Raw genomic sequence first — 27,294 nt, forward strand, 5'->3', positions numbered from 1 at the left:
AATCGATTTGCATTTTTAATGTGTTTTTGTCACCATTATCAGATATTAACTGACAACCTTGATGTCAATTTGATGGCGTTTTAACATCAAGATTGTCAATTGATTTCTAAAAATGGCATCAAAAACGTCAAAAATGCTAATCGATTTGATGTCAATTGACTGCCTGGATGCCAAAACGGCATCAAATTGACATCTAAGCTTGGTGTCAAAATATGCAAATTGATTTAATGTCAAGTCACAACCTTGATGTTAAAAAGGCATTAGATTGACATCTAACTTTGTTGTCAAAAATGCAATCAATTTGACGTTAATTTATTGCCAATACAAGGTTGTCAATTCACATTTAATAATGGCATCAAGAACATGTCAAAAATGCAAATTGATTTGATGTCAGTTGACTATCTGGAAGTCAAAACGCCCTCAAATTGACATCTGTCATTGTCGTCAAAAATGTTAATCGATTTGACGTTAATAGACTACCTTGATGTCAAAAAGGCATCAAATTGGCATCTAAAATTGGCATTAAAATCACATGAAAATGCTAATCAATTTAATGTCAGTTGATTACCTTAATGTCAAAACTGCATCAAATTTACATTTTATATAGGTAAAAAAAATCATTTAAAATGCAAATCACTTTGACGTCAATTTAATGCCATTTTAACATCAAGGTTGTCAATTGACTTTTAATATAAGCATCAAAAACAAGTCAAAAATGCTAATTGAATTGATGTCAGTTGACCATCTGGATTTTAAAAAGCCTTTAAATTGACATCTAACATTGAAGTCAAAAACCCTAATCGATTTGACGTTAAAAGACTGCCTAGATGTTAAAACGGCATCAAATTGGCATCGAATATTGGCATTAAAAAAGACATGGAAATGCTAATCAATTTAATGTCAGTTGATTACCTTGATGTCAAAACAGCATCAAATTTAAATTTTATATAGGTTTAAAAAAACGTTTAAAATGCAAATTGATTTGATGTCCATTTAATGCCGTTTTTCAGTTGACAACCTTGATGTTAAAACGGCATCAAATTGACATCATATCGATTTGCACTTTTGACGTGTTTATGATGCCAATATTAGATGGAAATTGACAGCCTGGATGTCAAAATAGCATCATATTGACATCTAACATTGGCGTCAAGAATGCAAATCAATTTGATGTCAATTCAATGCCATTTTAACATCAACGTTTCCAACTGACTTTTACTAATAGCATCAAAAACAACACAAAAATGCAAATTGATTTGATGTCAGTTGACTATCTGGATGTCAAAATGCAATCAAATTGACATCTAACATTGACGTCAAAAATGTAAAACGATACGACGTTAATTGTCTGCTTTGATGTTAAAACGGCATCAAATTGACATCTAAGATTGGCATTAAGAAACACATGAAAATGCTAATCAATTTAATGTCAGTTGACTACCTTGATGTCAAAACGGCATCAAATTTACATTTTATATAGGTTTTAAAAAATAAATAAAAAAACGTTTAAAATGCAAATTGATTTGATGTCGATTTAATGCCGTTTTTCAGTTAACAACCTTGATGTTAAAACGGCATCAAATTGACATCATATTGATTTGCACTTTTGACATGTTTATGAGGCCAATATTAGATGGAAATTCACAGCCTGGATGTCAAAATAGCATTAAATTGACATCTAACATTGGTGTCAACAAATCAATTTGACGTCAATTTAATGTCATTACAACATCAATGTTGTCAATTGACTTTTAATAATAGCATCAAAAACAAGTCAAAAATGCAAATTGATTTGATGTCGGTTGACTATCTGGATATCAAAACGCCATCAAATTGATATCTAACATTGACGTCAAACATGTAAATCGATTTGATGTCAGTTGACTACCTTGATTTCAAAACGGCATCAAATTTACATGTAATATAGGTTTCCAAAACACATTTAAAATGCGTAACGATTTGATGTAAATTTGATGCCGTTTTAACATCAATGTTGTTAATTGACATCTAATGATGGCGTCAAAATGCGTCAAAAATCTATTTGCATCTTTGACGTGTTTTTTGACGCCATTATTAGATGTCAATTAACAACCTTGATGTCAAAAAGGCATCAAATTGGCATCTAATATTGGCATTAAAAAACCCAAAATGCAAATCGATTTGACGTCAATTTAATGCCGTTTTTCAGGTGACAACCTTTATGTCAAAATAGCGTCAAATTGACATCTAACATTGGTGTCAACAAATCAATTTGACGTCAATTTAATGTCATTACAACATCAATGTTGTCAATTGACTTTTAATAATAGCATCAAAAACAAGTTTAAAAATGCTTATTGATTTGATGTCAGTTGACTATCTGGATATCAAAACGCCATCAAATTGATATCTAACATTGACGTCAAACATGTAAACCGATTTGATGTCAGTTGACTACCTTGATTTCAAAACGGCATCAAATTTACATGTAATATAGGTTTCCAAAACACATTTAAAATGCGTAACGATTTGATGTAAATTTGATGCCGTTTTAACATCAATGTTGTTAATTGACATCTAATGATGGCGTCAAAATGCGTCAAAAATCGATTTGCATCTTTGACGTGTTTTTTGACGCCATTATTAGATGTCAATTAACAACCTTGATGTCAAAAAGGCATCAAATTGGCATCTAATATTGGCAATAAAAAACACAAAATGCAAATCGATTTGACGTTAATTTAATGCCGTTTTTCAGGTGACAACCTTTATGTCAAAATAGCGTCAAATTGACATCTAACATTGGTGTCAACAAATCAATTTGACGTCAATTTAATGTCATTACAACATCAATGTTGTCAATTGACTTTTAATAATAGCATCAAAAAAAAGTCAAAAATGCCAATTGAATTGATGTCAGTTGACTATCTGGATATCAAAACACTATCAAATTGATATCTAACATTGACGTCAAACATGTAAATCGATTTGATGTCAGTTGACTACCTTGATTTCAAAACGGCATCAAATTTACATGTAATATAGGTTTCCAAAACACATTTAAAATGCGTAACGATTTGATGTAAATTTGATGCCGTTTTAACATCAATGTTGTTAATTGACATCTAATGATTGCGATTTGCATCTTTGACGTGTTTTTTGACGCCATTATTAGATGTCAATTAACAACCTTGATGTCAAAAAGGCATCAAATTGGCATCTAATATTGGCATTAAAAAACCCAAAATGCAAATCGATTTGACGTCAATTTAATGCCGTTTTTCAGTTGACAACCTTGATGTCAAAATAGCGTCAAATTGACATCTAACATTGACGTCAAAAATGCAAATTAATTTCATGTAATTTTAACAACAAAAACGTCAAAAATGCAAATTGATTTGGTGTCAATTAACAACCTTGATGTCAAAACGGCATCAAATTAACATCTACTGTAACACTGGTGTCTAAAAACACATAAAAACAATAACATGACTGTCCTCATTGATTTTTGACATGTATGAGGACATATTTTTAAGCTACTGCTCTAGCAATGATATTCATCTTTCATGTGTAATATTTGAAGCGCACTAACAGAAGTGTTTGTGTTAGTCCGCATAAAGCCTGCGGGATTGAAGCGCCAGCAATCTGGGAAAGAGAAAACGAGCGCAGAAAACTGGGATGTCTGATGAAGTGGAGATCTCCAGAGCGAAGCGGATCCTCCCTGATGATGGAGAGCCTCAGATGTGTGTGTCTGTAAGTGAGAATGAGCCAGAAGTCTCTCTTTTTCTTCAATGCAGTCTATCGAGGCTTATAAAGCCTGGGTTATACCTCAAACATCTTGAGAGAAAGAATACTGGGGTCATTTCTTCTTATTTATTTTAAAAGATTGGGTGTTCTTGAGTTGTTTTTTAATGCTTTTTTGATGGGTTTTCTTTCTTGGGAGAAATGTGTGTTGTGAAATATGGTTTGTATGTTTTATTTTTACACTGAATACAATATGACCGATTAAATGGCAGTGAAATATTTGACAGTGACAGTAAAATCATATATATATATATATTTATAATGTGCAACATGGTGGCTCAGTGGTTAGCACTGTGGCCTCACAGCAAAAAGGTCACTAGTTTGAGCTCCGGCTGAGCCATTAGACTTTTCTGTGAGGAGTTTGCATATTCTCCCAGTGTTGGCATGGGTTTCCTCCGGGTGCTCCAGTTTCCCCCACAGTCCAAACACATGCACTAAAGGTGAATTGAATAAACTAAATTGGCTGTAGTGTATGAGTGTGTGTGAATGTGAGAGTGTATGGGTGTTTTCCAGTAATGGGTTGCGGCTGGAAGGGCATCCGCTGCATAAAACATATGTTGGAATAGTTGGCAGTTCATTCCGCTGTGGCGACCCCTGATGAATAAGGGACTAAGCTGAAGGAGAATGACTTGGTTTTAGGTGTAATAGGTTTTAAGTCATTTTTACAATGGGTCTATGCTGGTCAATAAGTTAGAAGATTTTGGATTTAGTCTAGTAAATTTCACAAATATTTACATGCAATACATTAGCTTTTTAGTAACACTTTAAAATAATGTCCTGTTTTAAAATAGTTATATATAACGTATATATAACATAAGCCCAAACAGTTTCAGTGGGTTTCAGTGTTGCAGCAGAAATGAAACGTGATGGTTTTGTTTCCATTTCCCTGCTCTGAGAGCGCAGCTGGACTCTTATGTGGACTACCGTGGTCTGCTAGCACACAACAGAAATGTGTTTGTAAGGAACACTTTTTACCCGGGAGCCTTTCGCATCTGGAAATGGTGAAATCTGGATTTTCCGCTCGTCTCCTTTTTAAAAAAAGACGCATCTTCAGTTGGTGTTGATTGTCCTGTCTCTACAGATTTGGTAAGTGATCGATCAGTGGTCTTTGTTTGTTTATTTAGATGGCAAAGTAAGTTCGTATCGTCAGCAGTACGCTTTCAATGTTTAAAGACAGACCTTAGTCAAAATGATTTAGTTACTGAGTTTACAGTACGTTAACATCACTACAATATTATGAACTGAAAGATCCGCTGTTAATGCTGTTCTCTGAGTGTGAACATCGCAATCAAACTATTACCGTCGTGTAGGATTTTCGCCGCATTTTGTGTATAGTCTATACACACGCTTTCTGACACTATTCTCTGCACCTGCTAAGTGTATCTGAGGGTGCTTTCACACCTACACTTTTGTTTCGGAACGTGTCTCGATTGCCCAGTTAGCGCGGTTCGTTTAGCATATGTGAACAGTGCAATCGCGCTCTGTTCCGCGCCAAAGTAATCCCTCCGAGATCGCTTGAGTGAGATGGTCTCGGCTCGATTGAAACGAACCCTGGGGCGGTTCGATTGCAGTGAGAAAGCGATCCGATCCGAGCGCGGTTATATCACAGTGTTTTATGGATATGTAATAGGCTTACGGCTATATGAAGAGAGAATTATGAGTATGGCGGGAAGTTTTGCGAGTCTCCGGATGCCCGCAAACGAGTAATCTCCAGGTAATCTCACGTCTCCCTCCCATTCCTCAAATAGTCATCGTCGCACACCCTTCTCAAGCCTTGTTTATACTCGACGCGTCCGCTTGTTCGCTTGAGTGCGCGCAGTGAATGTGATGTCATCGCGGAGTTTGTGGAGGCATCTCTCTTTAGACATGTCGCGCGCACACCCTGTCAATCACCACCAAACCACCTCCTCTCCTGACAGCTGAGCGGGACTCTGCAAAATAAACCCTGACCAATGTGAGGAGAGTTTACTCGCACGTGACTTGTTTTAGCTCTTTTGGTCCGATTAGAAACTTTGCAGTGTGAAAGCGAACCGCTCCAAGAACAAAGAGCAACAATGTAACATTTGTAATCTCTGTTTCGGAACAACTGAATCGATTCACAGGTGTGAAAGCACCCTCAGTTACCAAGAAATGCAGAGGGTTTTTTTTCTCTCATATGCCGTGCGGTATCAAACACTCCAATAAAACTACACTCTTCCAGCAGTTCCTCGCATCCAATATCTCGTTTGTCAAGGGGGGCATGCATGAAATGTTCCTGAATTTAAGTGAAAGTGCCAAACTGCAGTTAAGGTCGACAAATTAATAATTTGGCTAATAATGAGATTACTGACGTCCATGTAAACCTAGCCACTGTCTTTCTCCACTACATCTGTGCTTGTTTGTCTGTGAAAATCATTAAAAAAAAATGAAAAACATTCAAATTTACAGGGTAGGCCGTTTATTTGGATACACCTTAATAAAATGGGAATGGTTGGTGATGTTAATGCCTGTTTGTGGCACATTAGTGTATGTGAGGGGGCAAACTTTTCAAGATGGGTGGTGACCATAGTGGCCATTTTGAAGTCGGCCATCTTGGATCCAACTTTTGTTTTTTCTATAGGAAGAGGGTCATGTGATAGTTCAAACTTATTGGGAATTTCATAAGAAAAACAATGTTGTGCTTGGTTTTACCTTTACTTTATTCTTTCATGGGTTATTTACAAGTTTCTGACCACTTATAAAATGTGTTCAATGTGCCGCACATTGTGTTGGATTGTCAATGCAACGCTCTTCTCCCACTCTTCACACACTGACAGCAACACTGCAGGAAAAATGCCAACACAGGCTTCCAGTATCCGTAGTTTCAGGTGCTGCACATCTTGTATCTTTACTGTTTTTCCTGTGAAATTCCCAATAAGTTTGATGTGTCACATGAGCCTCTTCCTATTGAAAAAACAAAAGTTGGATCCAAGATGGCCGACTTCAAAATGACCATCATGTTCACCACCCATCTTGAAAATTTTGCCCCCTCACATATACTAATGTGCCAATATATATATATATGTATAAAATCCATAAAACTTTATATATAATCCAAAATCCATAATCCATTTTCATTTATAATCCAAAAAACATTTATATTAGCCTGCTTCATATTAGCTATATGTCTGATAAGCTTTTATTATTAATGGACAGTGCACAGATATTGGTGTTTTACAATGTTTTAAACTACAATACTTGAATCTACCTAGCTTAGTTTACAATGTTTTCCTTGCTCTACTTACATTAAATCTAAATCCTAAATATCATAAATGACAACAGATTGTTCAGATTTAATTCATGTCAGTTTTTATGTTATTGATTAATGCACTTACTGACAGATTTCATTCATTCATTTTCCTACTGCTTTTTCTCTGGTTTATCACAGCGGAATGAACCGCCACTTACTTAACAGATGTATTTTTAATTTTAGGTAGTTTGTGTATGTGTTTTATGTTTGATTGAATAATCTCTAATTGACATCATATCTATTTGCACTTTTGACGTGTTTAAGATGTCAATATTAGATGGAAATTGACAACCTGGATGTCAAAATAGCATCATATTAACATCTAACATTGGCGTTAACAAAAAATCAATTTGACGGAAATTTAATGTTGTTACAACATCAACGTTGTCAATTGACTTTTAATAATGGCATCAAGAACACGTTAAGAATGCTAATTGATTTGATGTCAGTTGACTATCTGGATGTCAAAATGCCATCAAATTGACATCTAACATGGACGTCAAACATGTAAATCGATTTGATGTTAATTGACTGCCTTGATGTTAAAACAGCATCAAATTGGCATTTAATATTGGCATTCAAAAAACATGAAAATGCTAATCAATTTAATGTCAGTTGACTACCTTGATGTCAAAACAGCATCAAATTTTAATTTTATATAGGTTTAAAAAAAAAACTTTTAAAATGCATCAAATTGACATCTAACATGGACGTCAAAAACGTTAAAAATGCTAATCGATTTGATGTCAATTGAATACCTTAATGTTAAAACAGCATCAGATTGATATATGAAATTAGCGTCACAATGTTTTAAACTACAATATTTGAATCTACCTAGCTTAGTTTACAATGTTTTCCTTGCTCTTCTTACATTAAATCTAAATGCTAAATATCAGAAATGACAACAGATTGTTCAGATTTAATTCATGTCAGTTTTAATGTTATTGATTAATGCACTTACTGACAGATTTCATTCATTCATTTTCCTACTGCTTTTTCTCTGGTTTATCACAGCGGAATGAACCGCCACTTACTTAACAGATGTATTTTTAATTTTAGGTGCTTTGTGTATGTGTTTTATGTTTGATTGAATAATCTCTAGTTTTTCAACTAATTACACTGTCTTGTCTCAATAGGTGGATTTGGAGGTTTTTGCATAAAAAGCAGACGTGGATTCAGCTGGTTTTGACGCAAAAGAAAATCTAATTTGTTAAAAAACAAAGAATTGTCTAAAGTGATACTTATGAAAAAAGTTATTTTATTTACCAGATAATGACCTTATCATTACATATAAAAAGAAACAGAAAGAGCCTGATAGAAAATGCTCAATTACAAGACAAGAGTTCTGATGGATTTAGAGGCTTTTGCATCTGAACTCTTCGTATATATATTTTGATTGTCTAATAACTTGCCAAATAAACATATAATTAACCTAGTTAGGCCTATTATTTTCACTAGCTGAATACTAGTATGAATATGTTCTCTAATTAAAACTAACCAAAATGCATCATTGTGTTTGTTTGTTTATTTATTTATTTATTTTGGGGATCAACAGTTAGCAAACAGGACTTGGATGATATTCATTCATTTATTTATTCATTTTCCTTGGGCTTGGTCCCTTATTTATCAGGGGTCGCCACAGCGGAATGAACCACCAACTATTCCAGCATAAGTTTTATGCAGCAGATGCCCAGTACTGGGAAACACCCATACACTCTCACATTCACACAATCTCATGCATCACAGCCAATTTAATTCATTCAATTCACCTATAATGTGCATGTGTTTGGACTGAGGGGGAAACCGGAGCACCTAGAGGAAACCCACACCAGCAGGGGGAGAACATGCAAACTCCACACAGAAATGCTGACTGACCCAGCTGGGGACCGCTGAGCCGACGTGCCGCTCTTTGAATGACATTAGGGTGAGTAAATCCAGCCTGATCTCACGAGAAAACGTAAGTATTTTACGTTTTTTCAGTTTAGTGGCGAATTCGTACAAGTTCAGTCGTCGAAAATGTTTTAAAAAGAGGGGTGGCTCTCAACCCCACCCCTAACCCCAACCGTCATTAAGTGATGAGCAAATCGTATTAAATCGTACGAGTTAGATTGTAAAAAATTCATACAAATTAGCCACTAAATCTAAAAGTTACGAATTGCCTTGAGATTGTGTCGGTAAATCATGTAACTGGTCGAACTCTACCTTTAAAATTCTAATTCAACAACCTCAGTGGCATCAGCCTTTGTTCAACACGCAAATAAAAACAATGATTTATAGTATAAATGTTCCAGTTTTATTTGAATTGGTGGGTACAAAGAGAAAAGCAAAAGAAAACAAAACCAAACACCAAACGTGAGAGTCAGGAGTCGGTGTGTGTGATCCTGCTGTGATGATGCGGTGCGGCGTTCACATACGCTCGCGTGTCCGTGTGTGTGTACATGTGTGTTTGTGCGAACGGTGAAATGCGTGGACATTCATTAAAGACAAAGACACGAACACACACTGCGTTACATCAGTTATCAAAAACAATTGTTAACAGAACAGATGCCATGGTCTCACACGCAAACGGTGCTGTTTTTAGTCCCTCTATTATATAGATTCGTTTCTGTAGATATAATAATAATACTTGTGTGTTTTATAAAAGGTCTCTTAATTACAAGTCAGGTCTCTCCCTATGGTCATTATTGCAATGAATTATTACCTAAGATGCTTTATAAAAGAATCGTGTTCAGCTTTTACTACTGGTCTATTTACAATTCAGTCCCGAAAAGATACAAATAAAATAAAATAAAAAGCAAGCGGCTCCCACTTTTCTCCTCTCCCAAAATGAACGTCGTTGTCCTCCTCGGATGGCTCCTGAGAGAATATCTACATACGGTTTAGTAAATACAGCTAGTGGACCAAATGCGTCGTTCTGTTGTGAGTTAATACGTCTAATAATGCTGAACAGGGAAGCGCAGCTAATGTCTTTACATGTACAGTTATCTGGTCTTCTACGTGATTTTTTTTTCATCTCATTGTTGTTTTTTTCTCCCCAAAGGCTTCAGTTAAGGCATCACGGATCCTTGATGCTCGACTGCGTCAAAACGTTCATCTCAGTGTTTGTTTACAATTTTTGACGTCTTTTTTTTTGTCTGTTTTTTCCTCCCGAGGGCTGAATTGTTTTTCTTTTCAGGTCCAAATCCCTGGGAAGCGCAAGCCGGCGTGTTTCTGAACTTCGGATAAGATGGTTTAAGGCACAAGGTGAGTTTTTGGTTTCTATGGGAGGTAGGAGGACACCACGGCGAGGGCGGGGCCATGTCGGTAGGAGGGGCCAGAGTGCACGGCCTTAGGGCAGTCTGGCGTCAGGACACGCCCATTTTCCCCCAGGCTGCCCGTGATTGACAGGCGGGCTTTGTTTCTCATGGCTTCCGAGAAGGTGAGCTAGAGGAGGGGGCGGGATGAGAGGCGGAGTCAGAATACGTGGAACTCTCTGGGGGAGGGGCAAACAATATGACAGTATGACAACGCAACCACTGGAGACACATTCATATAGACAGAGAGAGAGAGAGAGAAGCTCAAGGCCACTGGCACAGACAACATCTCAATCAAAAAATAGACAACATGGCTAGACATCTGCATTTCTAACGCAAGCGTGCAGCCCTTCGCTCATGTTTGATTTGTTAAATCCCGCTAATTCTCTTTATTTTTGGAGTAATAGTGTCCCATAACACTTTATACGTTCATACTGCTAATGCTTCGTAGGTGTGAGTCTAATATATGAAGCATTATTGGGCATCAGTACAGCATTATAGATTGGTTTGTTGATGTCACTTACAACAAAAAGACAGTCAAACGCAACCGAACATCATTAAACCAACAGCCGTTCGATCTATAATGCCCTGCTTGTGTCAAATAATGCACTGCACGTACTGTAGCTGCTGTCTATAGCAGAGGATCTCAACTGCTTTTGCTTTGGGTTTCACAATTATTGAGTTATTTTTAACCCTTGTATTACCATAAAGATGTGTTTTTATTGGTGAAATACTGTTAAATGCTACAGAAAATATCTGTAACCCCGATAACAGTACATTTTCCTAATATATATATGATGAATAGCTGTCAATTGACTTTCAAAGAGTTCCCTGCATGAAACTTTACTTATATTTTTTTGTTTTTGATGTTGTTATTATGGTTCTTTTTAACCAATGCTTGGTCTCATTTTAAAGATGACACTAGTCAGACTGTAGTTAAAGTTAAAAAGTTCAAATAAAGTCCAATAAAATAAAAGTTATGTGTCTTTATATTCCAAACTTGAAGTTGATATCTCTAAAAATGAGCTTTCGCTAAGATTTTGTTTAACTGCAGAACCAAACATGACCACTAGATTTTACATTGGTGACTATATAGGAGCATGTTTCTGTGTTTTTAACAATATGAACCATATTTTTTCATACTTTTGACAATCTTTATGAAGTAGGCATAACAAATAAGTAATGTGCCTTTAAGTTTATAAAAGTAATAAAACAATAAATGTATATTTTATTATATTACAAAACATATATATTTAACAGAAAACCAAAGATAAATGTCTAAAGAAATTATATTCCAAATTTAAAGTTGATATCTCCAAAAATTGAGCTTTCACTAAGATTTTGTTTAACTGCAGTACCGAACATGACCACTAGATTTTACATTTTTTTACATCAGTTAATTTATAAGAGCGCCCCCAATTTCTGTGCGTTTTTAGGAATATGAACCATATTTGTTCATACTTTTGACAATCTTTTTAAAGTAGACATAATAAATAAAAGTAATGTGCCTTTAAGTTTATAAAATAAATAAAACAATTAATGTATATTTATTATATTACATATCATATATATTTTTTACAGAAAAACAAAGCTAAATATCTGAACAAATTATATTCCAAATTCGAAGTTGATATCTCCAAAAAAAGAGCTTTCACTAAGATTTTGTTGGACTGCAGTACCAAACATGACCACTAGACTTTACATTGGTTTACATCAGTTACTATATAAGAGCGCCCCCAATTTCTGTGCGTTTTTAGGAATATGAACCATTTTATTATATTATATAAAACATATATTTCTCAGAAAAACAAAGCTAAATTTCTGAACAAATATTATCCCAAATTTGAAGTTGATACCTCAAAAATGAGCTTTCATTAAGATTTTGTTGGACTGCAGTACCAAACATGACCACTAGACTTTACATTGGTTTACATCAGTGACTATTGACCTTATTCTAAAATGCGGAAGTGCGCCTGTTTTCGCGATTGTCTTAGAACTTCCGTTTCAGTCGCCTATGGGAAAAATGACAAGGAATAATAAACGGCAAAAAACGGTCAAACTACTTGCTCTACAAACAAATGTTTGCATGACTATACAGACCAAGTAGAATAATATACCAAGGAAATATCAGTTTGCAACATCAAACAGCGAAACTAGCGGTTTTTAATGTATAAAAATGAATGGAAGTGAATGAGACCGGAAGTCTCGTGCCAAAAAGATTCAAATGGCAGCGTCCGCTCATCTGCGGAGAATAAGGTCAATATAAGAGCGCCCCCAATTTCTGTGCGTTTTTAGGAATGTGAACCATTTTATTATATTATATAAAACATATATTTCTCAGAAAAACAAAGCTAAATTTCTGAACAAATTATATCCCAAATTTGAAGCTGATACCTCAAAAAATGAGCTTTCACTAAAATTTTATTGGACTGCAGTACCAAACATGACCACTAGATTTTACATTGGTTTAGATCATTGACTATATAAGAGCGCCCCCAATTTCTGTGCAATTTTAGGAATATGAACCATATTTTTTTCATACTTTTGACAATCTTTATACAGTAGACATATTAAATAAAAGTAATGTGCCTTTAAGTTTATAAAATAAATAAAACAATAAATGTATATTTTATTATATTACACAACATATATATATATATATATATATATATATATATATATATATATATATATATATTTTTTTTTTTTTTTACAGAAAACCAAAGCTAAATATCTGAACAAATTATATTCCAAATTTAAAGCTGAAAAAAGAGAAAAAAAAAAGAGAGCTTTCACTAAGATTTTGTTGGACTGCAGTACCAAGCATGACCACTAGACTTTACATTGGTGACTATATTAGAGCGCCCCCAATTTCGGTTTGTTTTGAGGAATGTGAGCCATATTTGTTTCATACTTTTGACAATGTTTGTAAAGATTACATTATAAGTAAAAGTTATGAGCCTCATTTATTCATTCATTTTCTTTTCGGCTTAGTCCCTTTTTTAATCCAGGGTCGCCACAGCGGAATGAACCACCAACTTATCCAGCACGTTTTTATGCAGCGGATGCCCTTCCAGCCGCAACCCATCTCTGGGAAAAAGTTATTTGCCCATAACATTATAAAAGCAGTAAATCAATAAATGTATATTTTATCATATTACATAAAATATACATATTTCACAGCAAAACCAAAGTAAATATCTGAATAAATTATATTCCAAAGTTGAAGTTGATATCTCCCAAAATAAGCTTTCAGTAAGATTTGGTTGAATCGCAGTACCAAACATGTTTCCTACATTTCCATACTTTTGACAATGTTTGTAAAATAGACATTATAAATAAAAGTTAAGTTTATTAAAGTAATAAAACAATAAATGTAAATTTTTTTTATTTTGCATTAAATATATATTTCACAGAAAACCAAACTAAATATCTGAACAAATTAAATACCAAATTTGAAGTTCTCAAAAAATTAGCAGTACCAAACATGGCCACCAGATGGCACACAGTTTACATTGGTGACCATATAAGAGCGCCCCCAATTTCAGGGTGTTTTGAGGAATATAAAACATTTTGAGTATTTTTAGTAAACATTTTTAGTATTTTCACACTTTTGGCACTGTAATGTAGATATTATAAATACTATAATGTATTATAATACTAAACTATAAATTAAAAACTATAATTGACGAAATATGGTATTAACTGTTAATTTTGACATTTATTTTACGGTTTCTACTGTATTTTTAACATCAAAAATCTTCCAAACAGAGCTGCCATTTTTAAGAGTAAATTTTATTTACAGCAAACAACATTTTCTCTATTAGGATCATAAAAAGACATGTAAAGTGTCAATTTGCATTGAGTGTACAGTGTAAATTTCAATTGACTCACACTCAAGTATTTCTAAACCTTCATGAGTTTCTGTTGAACACAAAGATTTAAAATAACCACTGACTAGTATTTTATGATCATAGCAGGAACAAAATACGAGTCAGTGGTGATTTTAAATCTTTGTGTTCAACAGAAGAAAGAAACCCAATCATTAAAGTGAAAGTAAATGACAAAATGTTCATTTTTGGGTGCTGTGTTGCCAACTGTTCAGCGACTTTTCAGACCCCCTTATGCCGAGTTCAGACTGCATGATTTTCAAAGTAATCGTGTCAGATGTTTTCACACTGCATGACTATCTAGGCTAGCGTTTTGTTGCAGCTTTGTTTACACTGCAAGATGGATCGGCAACAGGGGCTTTCACATTGCATGACTTCAAAATAGGAAGAATCGCAGACAACTTTGTTCAAACTACGTCTCACAACCAAAAACACGTAGTGTATCTTTTGTTATTAACTACATAACGAGTAGGAAGCCTTTAATGGGGTAGAAAATGTGCATATTTCCTCAGCTGGGCTTGAAGGGAGTTAGCAATTTCTCCTCAACTTTCTTTTTTAACTTTCTGTATGAAACGTCAAACAGACACAGGTACTCCTGTTAAACCTCCACTAGTTTTTCCTTCATTGGGTCCAAATAAACTGAAAATTAACTGCTCCCTCAACCTCCCGCTGGCCTGCAGGTACACACACTAGTGGATGATGCTCTCTCATTGGCGATCGCCGATGTTATTTTCAGTCAAAGCTCATGTCACACAGCACGATTTCAATCGCTGGCAGCTCTAGATATTCAGCGACTCATCGACGATTCTCTCAGATCGCATCTTTGATAGTTCATACTGTGTGATTGTTACTCGCATGCATGAGCACCGATTTGCCTGCGATTTCAGGCATTTGTCTGCGATTTCTCAAAACCTGTCGGCGAGTCAAAATCACGGCTAAAATCATGCAGACTAGACTCGGCAATAGCAACAATTGTTTTTTTAAAAAAGTGACTAGTGACAAATCTATGTTTTTTGGTGTTACAGGAGATTTTTATAGACTCTCATGTGTCAGTACTGTATTGTTCAGTACAGCAGTTTCCTCCACCTGCAGCCTAACGCCGTACTCACACTAGGTACAGTTGTCTCGAACCGGGCCAAAGCACGCTTGTCCCCACTCCCGTCTCCCCCGACGGCCCGCGCTCACACCACAAACGGTCTTCGGCACGCTTACGTCATCGCTGCTGCGCTGTTCAGTGAGAAGCGCTCACTCACTCAGCAGCACAGTGGAGATTTCTCTAGTTATATCGTTTCAGTCGTTTTATATGCAGTCAAATATTTCGCCAAACAGTCCTTAGGGATGCGGGGACACGCAGTCAGATATTTCACCGAACAGATCCGCCACTTTTAACGCTCATAAACAATCATAAAGCCCTCGTGCTGCAGGAATGAGGAGGTCTGCTGAAGGCGCGCAGCTGTCGTGCAGTGAGGAGTTTGCGTCTTTAATAAACTACAGCAGTTTGCGTTCACTGAACAGTAAGAATGATTAATAAATCCATATGAAACAGCCCCTTAAAAGTCACGTCTCGCTATCAGTTTCAGGCTTTGGCGCGTTTTGCACTCACACACAAGCGTACCGCGCCAAAGCCCAAGTGATCCGCGCTCAGGCACACCTCTTCCAACCGGGCCAGGGCCGGCCAAGTGAACCGTGCTTGAGCCCGATTAAGCGCACTCACACTTCTCAAACGATCCGGGAAACGAGCCTGGGCACGGTACGGATGGCATAGTGTGAGTAGGCCCTAAGAGCAGATCAGCCATCTGCGTAAATGATTAGTGTAATGATCGTCAGACTGTAGTTAAAGTTAAAAAGTTCAAATAACTGAGAGCTTCTTCTTGGGTACCTATTAGTGTGAAGGGCTACCAGTTATTAAATAACACATTTTTCTTAATTTAATTTTAATTATATGTTATTATTAATAATTAATAATATTCATCTATGTGAAGACATTGATCATGTTAATGATTTCTCACAGTAGTTGTCAACAATGATTTAACAAGTTAGATAAATATCAATATGCAACACTTCATTTGTCTGAAATTGTTTTTAAAGTTTTTTTTTTTTTTAATATATAACAAAGTAATTTTCAAATTTACACCAATGCAAGTGTGATTTAAAAAGAATATTTATAAAAATATTAGAGCTATTTTTAGAACAGGCCCACGGGCAACTCATGTGAACCTGGCGGGCTACCGGGTGTTGGTGACCCCTGGTGTGAGGTATTTCCCTTGTACAGTCAAACCCACATTTGTTTTAAATGGAACAATTTAATTTGACTGTTTATTCTTTTCTTGTTCACAATTAGAGATATTTTAGTGACCGTTTCGGAACTTGTCTGAGTTTATTACGTCTGAGAGATTACTGCAAATTCATTACACATCTATACTGATATACTGTATTCAAACAGCTATAAATTTAGTTAAATTGAGATGCATAAAGCGTAGTGCTAATATAAATGCCCTTTTATTAACCATAGGCTGTTGAACAAACAGAAACGGTTGTACGTGAAGACGATGTATGAAGTAATCTAGCGACAATTAGCAACTTTTCTGGCAGAGCTTAGCTCTTTTTCATTTTAAATAGTTGGCAACACTGTTTGGGTGAACTAATCCCTTTCATACTTCTCAAACATTACAACATGAGCTTATTGTTTGAAAGCTTTACTGTTTTGATCTGCTTTTTTTGTGGTGAAATTAGTTTAAATCCTCCTAGGGTCATATTGAACTTGTCCATAAAAACACACTCAGAATTTAATGTAATACAAGGGTTAAACCATAATTATTTACATTTTTAAGCTAATTTAATCAGATTTTGAAAAGCTGACTGATAGTTGTCAGAATTATAAGCCCCCCTATATTTTTTCCCCCTAATTTCTATTTAACGGAAAGAAGAATTTTCTAAACATTATAATTTTAATAATCACTGATTTCTTGAAATTGAAATTATCTTTGCCTTGATGACAGCACGTAATATTTTACTAGATATTTTTCAAGACACTATTATTCAGCTTAAAGTGACATTTAGGGCTCTATTTTGACGATGCAAAGCGCAGGGCGCAAACGCATTAAGGGCGTGTCAGCATCCACTTTTGCTAATTTAAGGACGGAAAAATCCGCTTTGCACTGTGGCGCATGATCTAACAGGGTTGAGTTTATTTTCTTAATGAGTTATAGGGGTGTTTTGAGAATAAACCAATCAGAGTCTCATCTCTCATTCCCTTTAAGAGCCAGCTTTGTCGTGCCATAGCGCATTTGCTATTTACATGACGTAAAGTAAGTGAAAGTGGAAAAATGTAGCATTTCACTAGAGAGAAAACAGTTAAACAGAGCATCTACAACGCGAGAATGAAAGATAAGGTATCTCATAATCTACTTCCACTTTCGCTCCTGGATAGGGAAACCTTTACGCACAGACATCAATTAGCCTAAAAATAATTAATTTTGTTTGTTAAGCGCAAAGATTTGTTTCAAACCTATTTCTAAATTTTGTTCTAATTTCCAGCAAACGAATAAATGAACAGTAATAACGAAGTGTGCTCAAAAACCTGAGTTATATCCTAAAACACATGCTGTGCCCCATATAGTCTAAAACCTGCAGGTGGGCAAATCTAAGCTTGTTTTTAATAAAACAAATATAAATATGGATATAATAAATAATACTGCCAATATTAATTACATTATACATAAGCTAATCGTTATGAATGAACTGAAAAAGCCCCCTGAGATGAAGAAGACATGAAAGTATGGTTTTTATATTTATGTAGGCTAGAAAATAATGTGTTTTGTGATATTTAAATCTTTGTATTTATATTCTATTTATATATACTTAATATTTTAATTATATTTCATTTGTAAAGATATTTGCGTATTGCTCTACATCTTGTGTGTATTAAGCAGTGTGTAAGCGAGGCGCACTAGTAACGCGCTCTACGCTGGACAATAGACCGGCTTTGTTTTGGTCTATTGAAAAATCTATTATAGTTTCTCAAAAATAGCAATGCGCCTTAACATGCCTCCTTTTTTAGATCAGACCGCCTATGGGCGCACAAATGAGTGCAAATGCATTTGCTATTATAACAGCGTGGCGCAAAACATCAACACGACTCTTGCGGCAAGCTGAAACTAGCAAACAACAATTGCGTCGCACCTTGCTCCACATTGCACCGGGTATATGATAGGGCCCATAAGGCTTAACTAGGTTAATAAGATTAATTAGCCAAGTTATTATATAACAGTGGTTTGTTCTGTAGACAATCCAAAACAAATATTGCTAATAATATTGACCTTAAAATGGTTTAAAAAAAAAACTGCTTTTATTCTAGCTGAAATAAAACAAGACTTTCATCAGAAGAAAAAATACTATAGGAAATACTGTGAACAACTCTTTGCTCTGTTAAACATCACTTGGGAAATACTTGAAAAATAAAAAAGGAGGACTAATAATTCTGACTTCAACTGTATATGCTTAGTCACATGATTTAAAAGCTTTGTTTATATCCTAATAAAACAGCAAGTTGAGAAGCGCTGGTCTATAGCAGAGAGCATCTCTAAAGCATCTCTAATGAAACAGTATATAAGCAGCATTCCTATATAAAGTGTTTTGAAGGTCGCTCACGGAATTTTTGAGATCCTAATGCAATATGGCAGCTTTGTCCATGTATATGTGTGTGTTTTATATGTTCTCCATCTTGTGCCTTTTTTTTGCTTTAATGCAGGTGTCTGAAAACAAGAAAGCCAACAGTGCAAACACCAGCAACTGCAGCCAGAAGACCAAACCGATGCCATCGTCTAGTCAAGGCAACTCCAGAAAAAGAACAGAACGAAAATAAATGAACAGATGCGAAAGGAAACGACAGGCGACAGAAATGAAGGGATCTCTTTGAAGGAAACAATAACAAAACAAAACGTAAGTCAACGTAAAGATGGGAAAGCGGTCACAACATTAGCGGGACGTCTGACGAGGGTCAGGCCGAACACCCCTGCGACCGCAAGCAGACGTATACTGTCCTACCCCTATATCTTTACTGCGTCAGAGCCGTACACGTTGTATCCCTCTCTATAAGTGGCTAAGTTCTGCACACTGTGCGTCGGGCTGGGAGCGGGGCTAAAATTCAGTTCAGCCGATTCCACCTTCAGTTTCTTGGCCTCGGCGCGGGACTTATAGCAAAACTCGACCAGGGCCACCAGCATGGCCAGACCCAGGCCGCCCACCAGGATGTAGAAAACCCCCGCCACGTTGCTGAGGCTCAGAGCCTGCGAACTCTTGTCCTGGAGAGCGAGGGATGCGGGGGAGAAAAGGGAGAAAGATGGAGTTAGGGGAATGCAGGAAGTGGCAAGATCACGATTTCAACACATTTACACATGTTAAACGGTTCAATCAATATGTAATCAATATTAAATTAATAGTCTATATTTAATCAGTAGTCAATTTTTTGTTAACATTAAATCGTTAATATTTCATAAATAGTCTTTAACCTATATGATCAATATTTAATCATTATTTAAAATGTTATCAATAATCAATACTTAATCAATAGTTAACATTTAATCAGTTGCCTATAGTATTTACAATCAATGGTCACTATTCAATCAATAGTCAATATTCAATCAATGATCAATAAATTTTCAATTGTCAAAATGTTATCAATAATCAATATTTAATCAGTGGTCTATATCTAATCAATATTCAATACTTTGTCAAGACGATGTTCAATTAATAATCAATATTGAATCAATTGTCTATAATTTTTTTAATCAACAGTCAATTTTTAATAAATAGATCTATTTGATCAATATTAAATTACTCGTCAATATTTAATCCATGTTCAATATTTAATCAATAGTCAATACATTTTCAATTCTCAAAATGTAATCAATAATCAGTAGTTAATCAGAGGTTTATATTTGATCAATATTTTGTCAAGTCAATATTTAGTTAATAATCAATATTCAATCAATAGTCAATCAATTGTCTATAATATTTTCAATCAACGGTCAGTTTTTTTAATCAATAGATAATATTTAATCAGTAGTCTATTTGATCAATAGCCAATATTCAATCAATAGTTGATATTTAATCAATAGTCAATATTCAATCAATAGTTGATATTTAATCAATAGTCAATATTCAATCAATAGTTGATATTTAATCAATAGTCAATATTTAATGAATAGTCAATATTTGATCAATAATCAGTAGTCAATATTTAATCAGTAGTCTATTTGATCAATAGTCAATATTTGATCAATAATCAGTAGTCTGTTTGATAAATAGTCGATGTTCAATTAATAATCAATATTCAATCAATTTTCTATAATATTTTCAATCAATGGTCAAGTTTAAATTAATAGATGATATTTATTCAGTAGTCTATTTGATCAACAGTCAATTTTTAATCAATTGTCGATATTTAATCGATAGTCAATATTCAATCAATAGTCAATACATTTTCAATTGTCAAAATGTTATCATTAATCAATATTCAATCAGTTGTCTATATTTAGTCAATATTCAATTCTTTATCAAGTCAATAATTAGTTAATAATCAATATTCAATCAATAGTCAATCAAGTGTATATAATATTTTCAATCAATGGTCAGTTTTCAATCAATAGATAATATTTAATCAGAAGTAATATTCAATTCTATTCAATCAATAGTTGATATTTAATCAATAGTCAATATTTGATCAGTAGTCTATTTGATCAATAGTCTATGTTCAATCAGTAGTCGATATCTAATCAATAGTCAATATTTAATCAATAAATTTTCAAATGTCTAAATGATATCAATGATCAATATTTATTTAATGGTCTATATTTAATCAATATTCAATATTTTGTTAAGTCGATATTCAATTAATAGTTAATATTCAATCAATTGTCTATAATATTTCCCAATCAACCGTGTTTGATCAATAGTCAATATTCAATCAACAGACAATATTTAATCAGAAGACTATTTGATCAATAGTCAATATTTGATCTGTAGTCAATATTTGATCAGTAGTCAATATTTAATTAATAGTCAAATGCACTTTTAACAATGATAATATAATAAAAGTTGTATTGCGTTAAAGTATTTCATGACTTTTAACTACTGGTGTCGTTGATTTAATGTCATAAAGTTCTATTAATCACAGAAGAAAAACTAAAGGCTTTTAGATTTTGAAATATATATAAACAAATTATTAAATATGAACAAATGTAAAAATTGTATATTTATTAGATCCTGTTAATCCGCAAATTTAAAAAAGTCATTTTTTTGTAATCCCGTTTTGTTTAGTTTTTTAAAACTAGCACATTAAATGTTTTATTTGTAATATAGTTATTAAATCCTATTAATCCACAAATGAACAATTGCAAAAAAATAAAGCTAATTTGTTCTAATTTATATTTTTTGATATATTTTATAATATATAATATATTTTTCATATGTAGTAATTGTTTAATCATAATTTATTTAACTTGTAATTAATTATTTGTATAGCTATTAAATCATTTCAACCCACAAATTAACAATTGCACTGTTTTTTAAACATTTTATTTAAAAAAATTTTTTTTTAAATGTAACAATTTTATTTTGTATTAATCATTTGCATAATTATTACACAATATCAATCTACTTTGCAATGACGACTTTGCTGTTTTATTTCAATGATTAAAATTTAATTAATTAAATTTTGTATTCTTTTTTTTGTAATTCATTTTGACGTTTTTATTTGTAAACTGCATTTAAGTACACTTGTGTCATATATTATATTGGAAATAAATATTATTTTTAAAACAAAAACATCACGAAAAATCGACATATTTTTATACTTATTATTATATTGTCTACAATCTGCTCTCTCAGAGCCGGAATGAAATTTAAAATGGGTTTCTACCATCGACCCTTAAAGCTAAAGAGTGAATAATTGAACATTATCCCAGTCTAGTCCTTCTAATAGTGCAGTGTTCACTCTAATTAGCTATCTGTAATAAACGTGCTCATTTATTGCAACAAATCTGCATTCTAGAAAAAGAGCACTGTTTTGATGTCATGAACGTCTAACCATGACATCATAGTTCGGAATTGTGTCGCATTCTAACAGTTCTATTTTGATTGTTCCGAGCTTCAGTCTGGAGACGACAGTGACGTGTTAAGACTACTGTCAGCAGTATTTGTGCTTTTCAGAAATCTGCGCTGTTCAGCTTTTGCCGGAAACTGACCTTACTTCCCGAGTCCTTGGGTCCGCACTCGCCCTTATCGTACCACCATTTATTTTTGAGTTTGTCTAGCACTCCTGCTTCACTCAGTTTCAACACCGCCAGGTTTACCGGCGTTCTTCTCAGAGAGAATAACATAAATAACATCATAGGCCATGTTATTTTATGTTATTAGGTTACAGTACATCTTGGCACACAGTATCAGATGAAGTGATGAAGCCGAGCGCCCATCGGGGACACGTGTGCAGCTCATTCGTGTGTGTGGTGTGTGGTTTTGAGCCGCAGACGTACGGATGGGATCTCGCTCCATCGCTTCAGGCAACGACACATACTGCCCTGATTACATTACAAAAGCCAACAATTACTGACAATACAGAACTATTGGCTGATCTCAAACAGCCCACAGCACAGATCTGATGATTTCAAAACTATTCTGTATGTCTAATTGATATCGTTTTTATATGAATTAACTTTAAGTTTTTAGAAATTGATTGTACATTTTATTCTATTAAATTATTTTATTTAAGATTTGATCAAATTATTATAGTGACATTATCATGATGAACTCATTCAGTAGCCAACTTGAGTTTATTTGAGTTGCACCTGCTTCTGTCCACCTGTTTTGCCGCTACCACTATTACTTGTGTGTGTCCCACACCTTACGCCTCATTCACACGGGGAGTCAGCGTCAACGCTTCCCATTCACTTTGAATGGGTGACGTCAGGCGTTGCCGAAGTGCATTGTGAATCCATCTGCGCTGCTTCAGAATCGTTGCTCGCTGCAGAAGTTGGGACTTTCTCAACTTTTCAAGCGCCAACAGAAGCATCAGCCAATCAGATCGCTGTATGCAAATACACCAGCTCAGACAGTAGCTGATTGCGGACTAATTTCATTAATTACATTTTTTTTCATTTACATACATTTCAATTACAATTTTTATCAGTAGATTATTTTTTTATAATTTTTATGATGACACTTAAAAAAATGTTGACAATTTTTTTTTCACATTCTTGAACGTTTTCTTATCTACATTGCATGTTAGATTTTGAGTTGCTCTGTTGTTGTGATTATACAGTATATAGGCCTATAAACCGATTTAATTCGATTTCAATGTTGATAATTTATGGGTAAAGTTAACCAACTACAAATATGTTGCATTATTTTGTTATTCCTGGTATTTTTAATTTAAATGTACCTTTCTATAACAATTTTTATATATGTTTTTATATATGCTGTCAAAAGATTAATCGTCAATTAAAAGAATAATAATGATTAATAACATACAAAATAAAAGCTTGTATTTATATATATATATATATATATATATATATATATATATATATATATATATATATATATATATATATATAGTGACTAAAATGATTGATTATGTGGCAGATTTTTGCTAAATTTACATTTGCACACTGCAAAAAATGCTTTTCTTACTTAGATTTTTTTTGTTTCTAGTCCAAATATCTACAAGACAAGCAAAACATATTGTCTTGTTTTAAGAAATAGTAGGCCGAAATGAAGTGAGTTTTTCCTTAAATCAAGCTAAATAATCTGCCAATGGGGTAAGCAAAATAATCTTGTTTTTCGATTTGTGATAAGATTATTTTGCTTACCCCATTGGCAGACTATTTAGGTTGATTTAAGGAAAAACTCACTTCATTTTGGCCTAATATTTCTTAAAACAATACAATATGTTTTGCTTGTCTATAAGATGCTTCTTGATTTAAGAACTTTTGGATATTTGGACTAATAACAAGACTAAAAATTTAAGTAAGAAGAGGCCCACCGGTTGAAAATCCCTGACCTATAGCATCTTGAGCCAATGCACACCTCCCACCAGTGCCAATATACAGCCATATCGCACTGCTACAAGTGTCATATTGTGTTTATACAACTGTTTGATGGCATAATCGTGTATACAAACAAGAAAATTAAACATGGAGAGTCTAAAAAAACTGTTTGTAAAATGAACTACTTTCTTCTGAACTTCATATAGGTATAAAATGTTTAAAGGGCACATAGTTTACCCCTTATTTATGATTTAATATTAGTATTAAGGTTGTTCTGAGTGTGTCAGGTTAGGTTCAGTTCAACACACAGTTCAGATTTTTTATTATAATGTGTTAAAAGTGTCATGTTGGGGGTGTGTACACAGCTCGCTGTTTTAGGGGTGCGTTACTTTACATGAAAATTTGTTTCGGCTTCCCGCCTAATGTAACAAGGGGGCGGAGCCAAGAGCTCACCTGCTCTGTGTTTGCAACAGACAGGCAGACTGAGAGAAGCAGCATGAGTGAGAGGATCAGCATTCAGCCGTACATGTCTGACTCGGACACAGACCAAGCGGAGAGGACACAATCATTTGTGTCTTTGTAAAGTTTTACAGCCAGCTGTGTGCTAGTTTCAAATTCCGAGCTTGTACACCGAGACTAATAACCACGCACACTGAATTAACTTTGACTGAGGCACCGGATGCGCCGCTCAAAGCCACGACATGGCACACCAGACACTCTCTGTGGCGCGGCAGAAACATGAAGTGTCCCGAATTGTCGCACCATGGATTTTAGAACTCTAAACACAGGTTTAAATTAGGGCACACACCAGCCGCTGACTTGAAGTGCCGCCGCGTGCACCCTGACAGAAACCCACGCCCAGAATTCCAAAATGCATGGTGCTGTGTCAGCGTTGCGCCACGCAGAGTGGAGCTTCTGGTGTGCGACCTGCAGGCAAGTTTGTTATTTTATTTCCATTGGAGAGACGCGCACATGAGGCAACGCGCTCGCACTTTCCAGCTCCACCTAGTTAAGATCACAGGGAGCTTCTGTGAACGAGACAAATGCAGATGAACAGATGAAGCTTCAAGTAGACGCAATGAAAAGTACACATGTTTGCAAACCTACCTAAAGTTACAAACAATAATTCCAATTAGAGCGATTATGTGGTGAATGTTGATCTTGTGTTGAGCCCAATAAGCCTTATATCTAAAAATAGAGCAAGGGTGTTCCTTTAGTGACATCGATTTGACTCACACGCTGAAAACGGCGACATGAAACAACAAACTGAGGATATGATGATGCGCGCCTGTCAATCAATATTGGTGGACGGAGGGACCGCACTCCTACGTCAAGTTGCGGTCGCTCTGAAAAAACGCTCCAATTGGTCCACCGTTTTATGCAATTAATTAAAAAAAAAAAAAAAAAAGCATTGTGTGTGTTTATATCACCCCAATATAATGGTCTGTAACTAAATATTATTTTTAAAACAAAAACATCAAGAAAAATCAACATATTTTTATACTTATTATTATATTGTCTACAATCTGCTCTCTCAGAGCCGGAATGAAATTTAAAATGGGTTTCTACCATCGACCCTTGAAGCTAAAGAGTGAATAATTGAACATTATCCCAGTCTAGTCCTTCTAATAGTGCAGTGTTCACTCTAATTAGCTATCTGTGTTGTGTTGAGTCCAATGAGCCTTATATCTAAAAATAGAGCAAGGGTGTTCCTTTAGTGACATCGATTTGACTCACACGCTGAAAACGGCGACATGAAACAACAAACTGAGGATATGATGATGCGTCCCTGTCAATCAATATTGGTGGACGGAGGGACCGCACTCCTACATCAAGTTGCGGTCAATTGGTCCACCGTTTTATGCAATTAATTAAAAAAAAAAAAAAAGCATTGTGTGTGTTTATATCACCCCAATATAACGGTCTGTACACTATACCTACACAGATGTCTGTGCAAACAGCTTGAAAAGTAGATTTTTTTACCATAGGTGCCCTTTAAATCTAATACAAATTTAAATACAAATTTATATATATGTAAATATTTTGGTTTTTGTATTTTATATATTTGTATTTATTCATACATACACAAAATTTAGTGAGTACACATGAATTATATATAAATACAAACTGTTATCTTGAAAGTGATTCACCATTTGACAGCACTAATATGTGTTTGTGTGTATGTGTTTTAAATTCATCCATATATGCACCCACACAAAAATGATCATCCTCCATCATTTCTGCTTCTGTGGCGTTCCATCTTTCATTAGCTGAAAGCTCTTTTAGCGAATATTAGTGTATTGGCAGTAACTGCTGTATTATCAGTGCGTTTCTTGATTCACACAGTGTGTTAGTGGCCGCTGAGGGCCTGTCAGGGCAGATGTCTCTGTTGCGGCACATTTTCCTCTCTTGTTTTTGTTTACCACTCCTCAGCGTGTCATTGGTGGCTAACCTTCGAGTCCCCGCCCCCGCTGCCACATTCGCCCTTGTCGTACCACCATTTATTTTTCAATTTGTCCAACAGCCCCTGTTCATTCAGCTTTAACACGGCCAGGTTTACAGCATTTCTTCAACAAACCATAAACATCAGATGAGAGCGGGCCGCGCGGAGCCCGGGTTAGAGAACACAAACAAACAAACACAAGAGACTATAGAAGAGAACAGAGGCTCGTGGACGGCAGCTGTTAATGAGCACTTGTGCTGGATGTTTCTCTCTCTCTCTGTTTGTTCTCTGATTGTGATATTCCACATCAGCAGAGCAGAGCAGGACACATTACTCATAATCTCTCTAAAGCACATGATGAGCCCCACTGCAGCAGAGCAGATCACTGACAATACTGCATGATTACACACGGACACACAGTAAATCTGTCTGTCTGTCTGTCTGTCTGTCTGTCTGTCTATGTATGCATCTATCTGTCTGTGTCTGTCTATCCATCTGTACAACTATTTCTCTATATATCTGTCTATCCATCCATCTTTGTTTATCCATCCATCCATCCATCCATCTATAG

The 27,294-nt window shown here is 34.9% G+C and overlaps 2 protein-coding genes across 12 annotated transcripts in view; one reads left to right on the top strand and one right to left on the bottom strand.

The window, feature by feature from the left end:
• The window catches only part of msantd4 (Myb/SANT-like DNA-binding domain containing 4 with coiled-coils), a 79,635-nt gene extending 71,078 nt beyond the window's left edge, over positions 1-8,557 (top strand). The window contains exons 4-5 of one of the 3 annotated variants that reach the window (XR_012391101.1): positions 3,589-3,732; positions 8,188-8,550. The gene's annotated coding sequence lies outside the window, so the exon portion shown is untranslated. Of the gene's footprint in view, positions 1-3,588; positions 3,825-8,187 lie in introns of those variants that run through there. The other 2 variants (XR_012391100.1, XM_073924102.1) reach the window with 2 other exon arrangements.
• Positions 8,558-9,321: 764 nt separating this feature from the next.
• Positions 9,322-27,294, bottom strand: part of gria4a (glutamate receptor, ionotropic, AMPA 4a) — a 202,852-nt gene continuing 184,879 nt past the window's right edge. The window contains exons 14-17 of one of the 9 annotated variants that reach the window (XR_012390437.1): positions 26,733-26,847; positions 22,481-22,595; positions 19,400-19,537; positions 9,322-10,474 (exon numbers count right to left, since the gene is read on the bottom strand). Coding sequence is in view for 5 of the 9 variants with exons in the window: in XM_017359227.3 (XP_017214716.1) it covers positions 10,310-10,474; positions 19,400-19,537; positions 26,733-26,847 (418 nt within the window). In the remaining 4 variants the exon portion in view is untranslated. 9 annotated transcript variants of the gene reach the window in all.

The sequence above is a fragment of the Danio rerio genome, chromosome 15 (assembly GCF_049306965.1).
Source record: "Danio rerio strain Tuebingen ecotype United States chromosome 15, GRCz12tu, whole genome shotgun sequence".
NCBI classification, from domain to species: domain Eukaryota; kingdom Metazoa; phylum Chordata; class Actinopteri; order Cypriniformes; family Danionidae; genus Danio; species Danio rerio.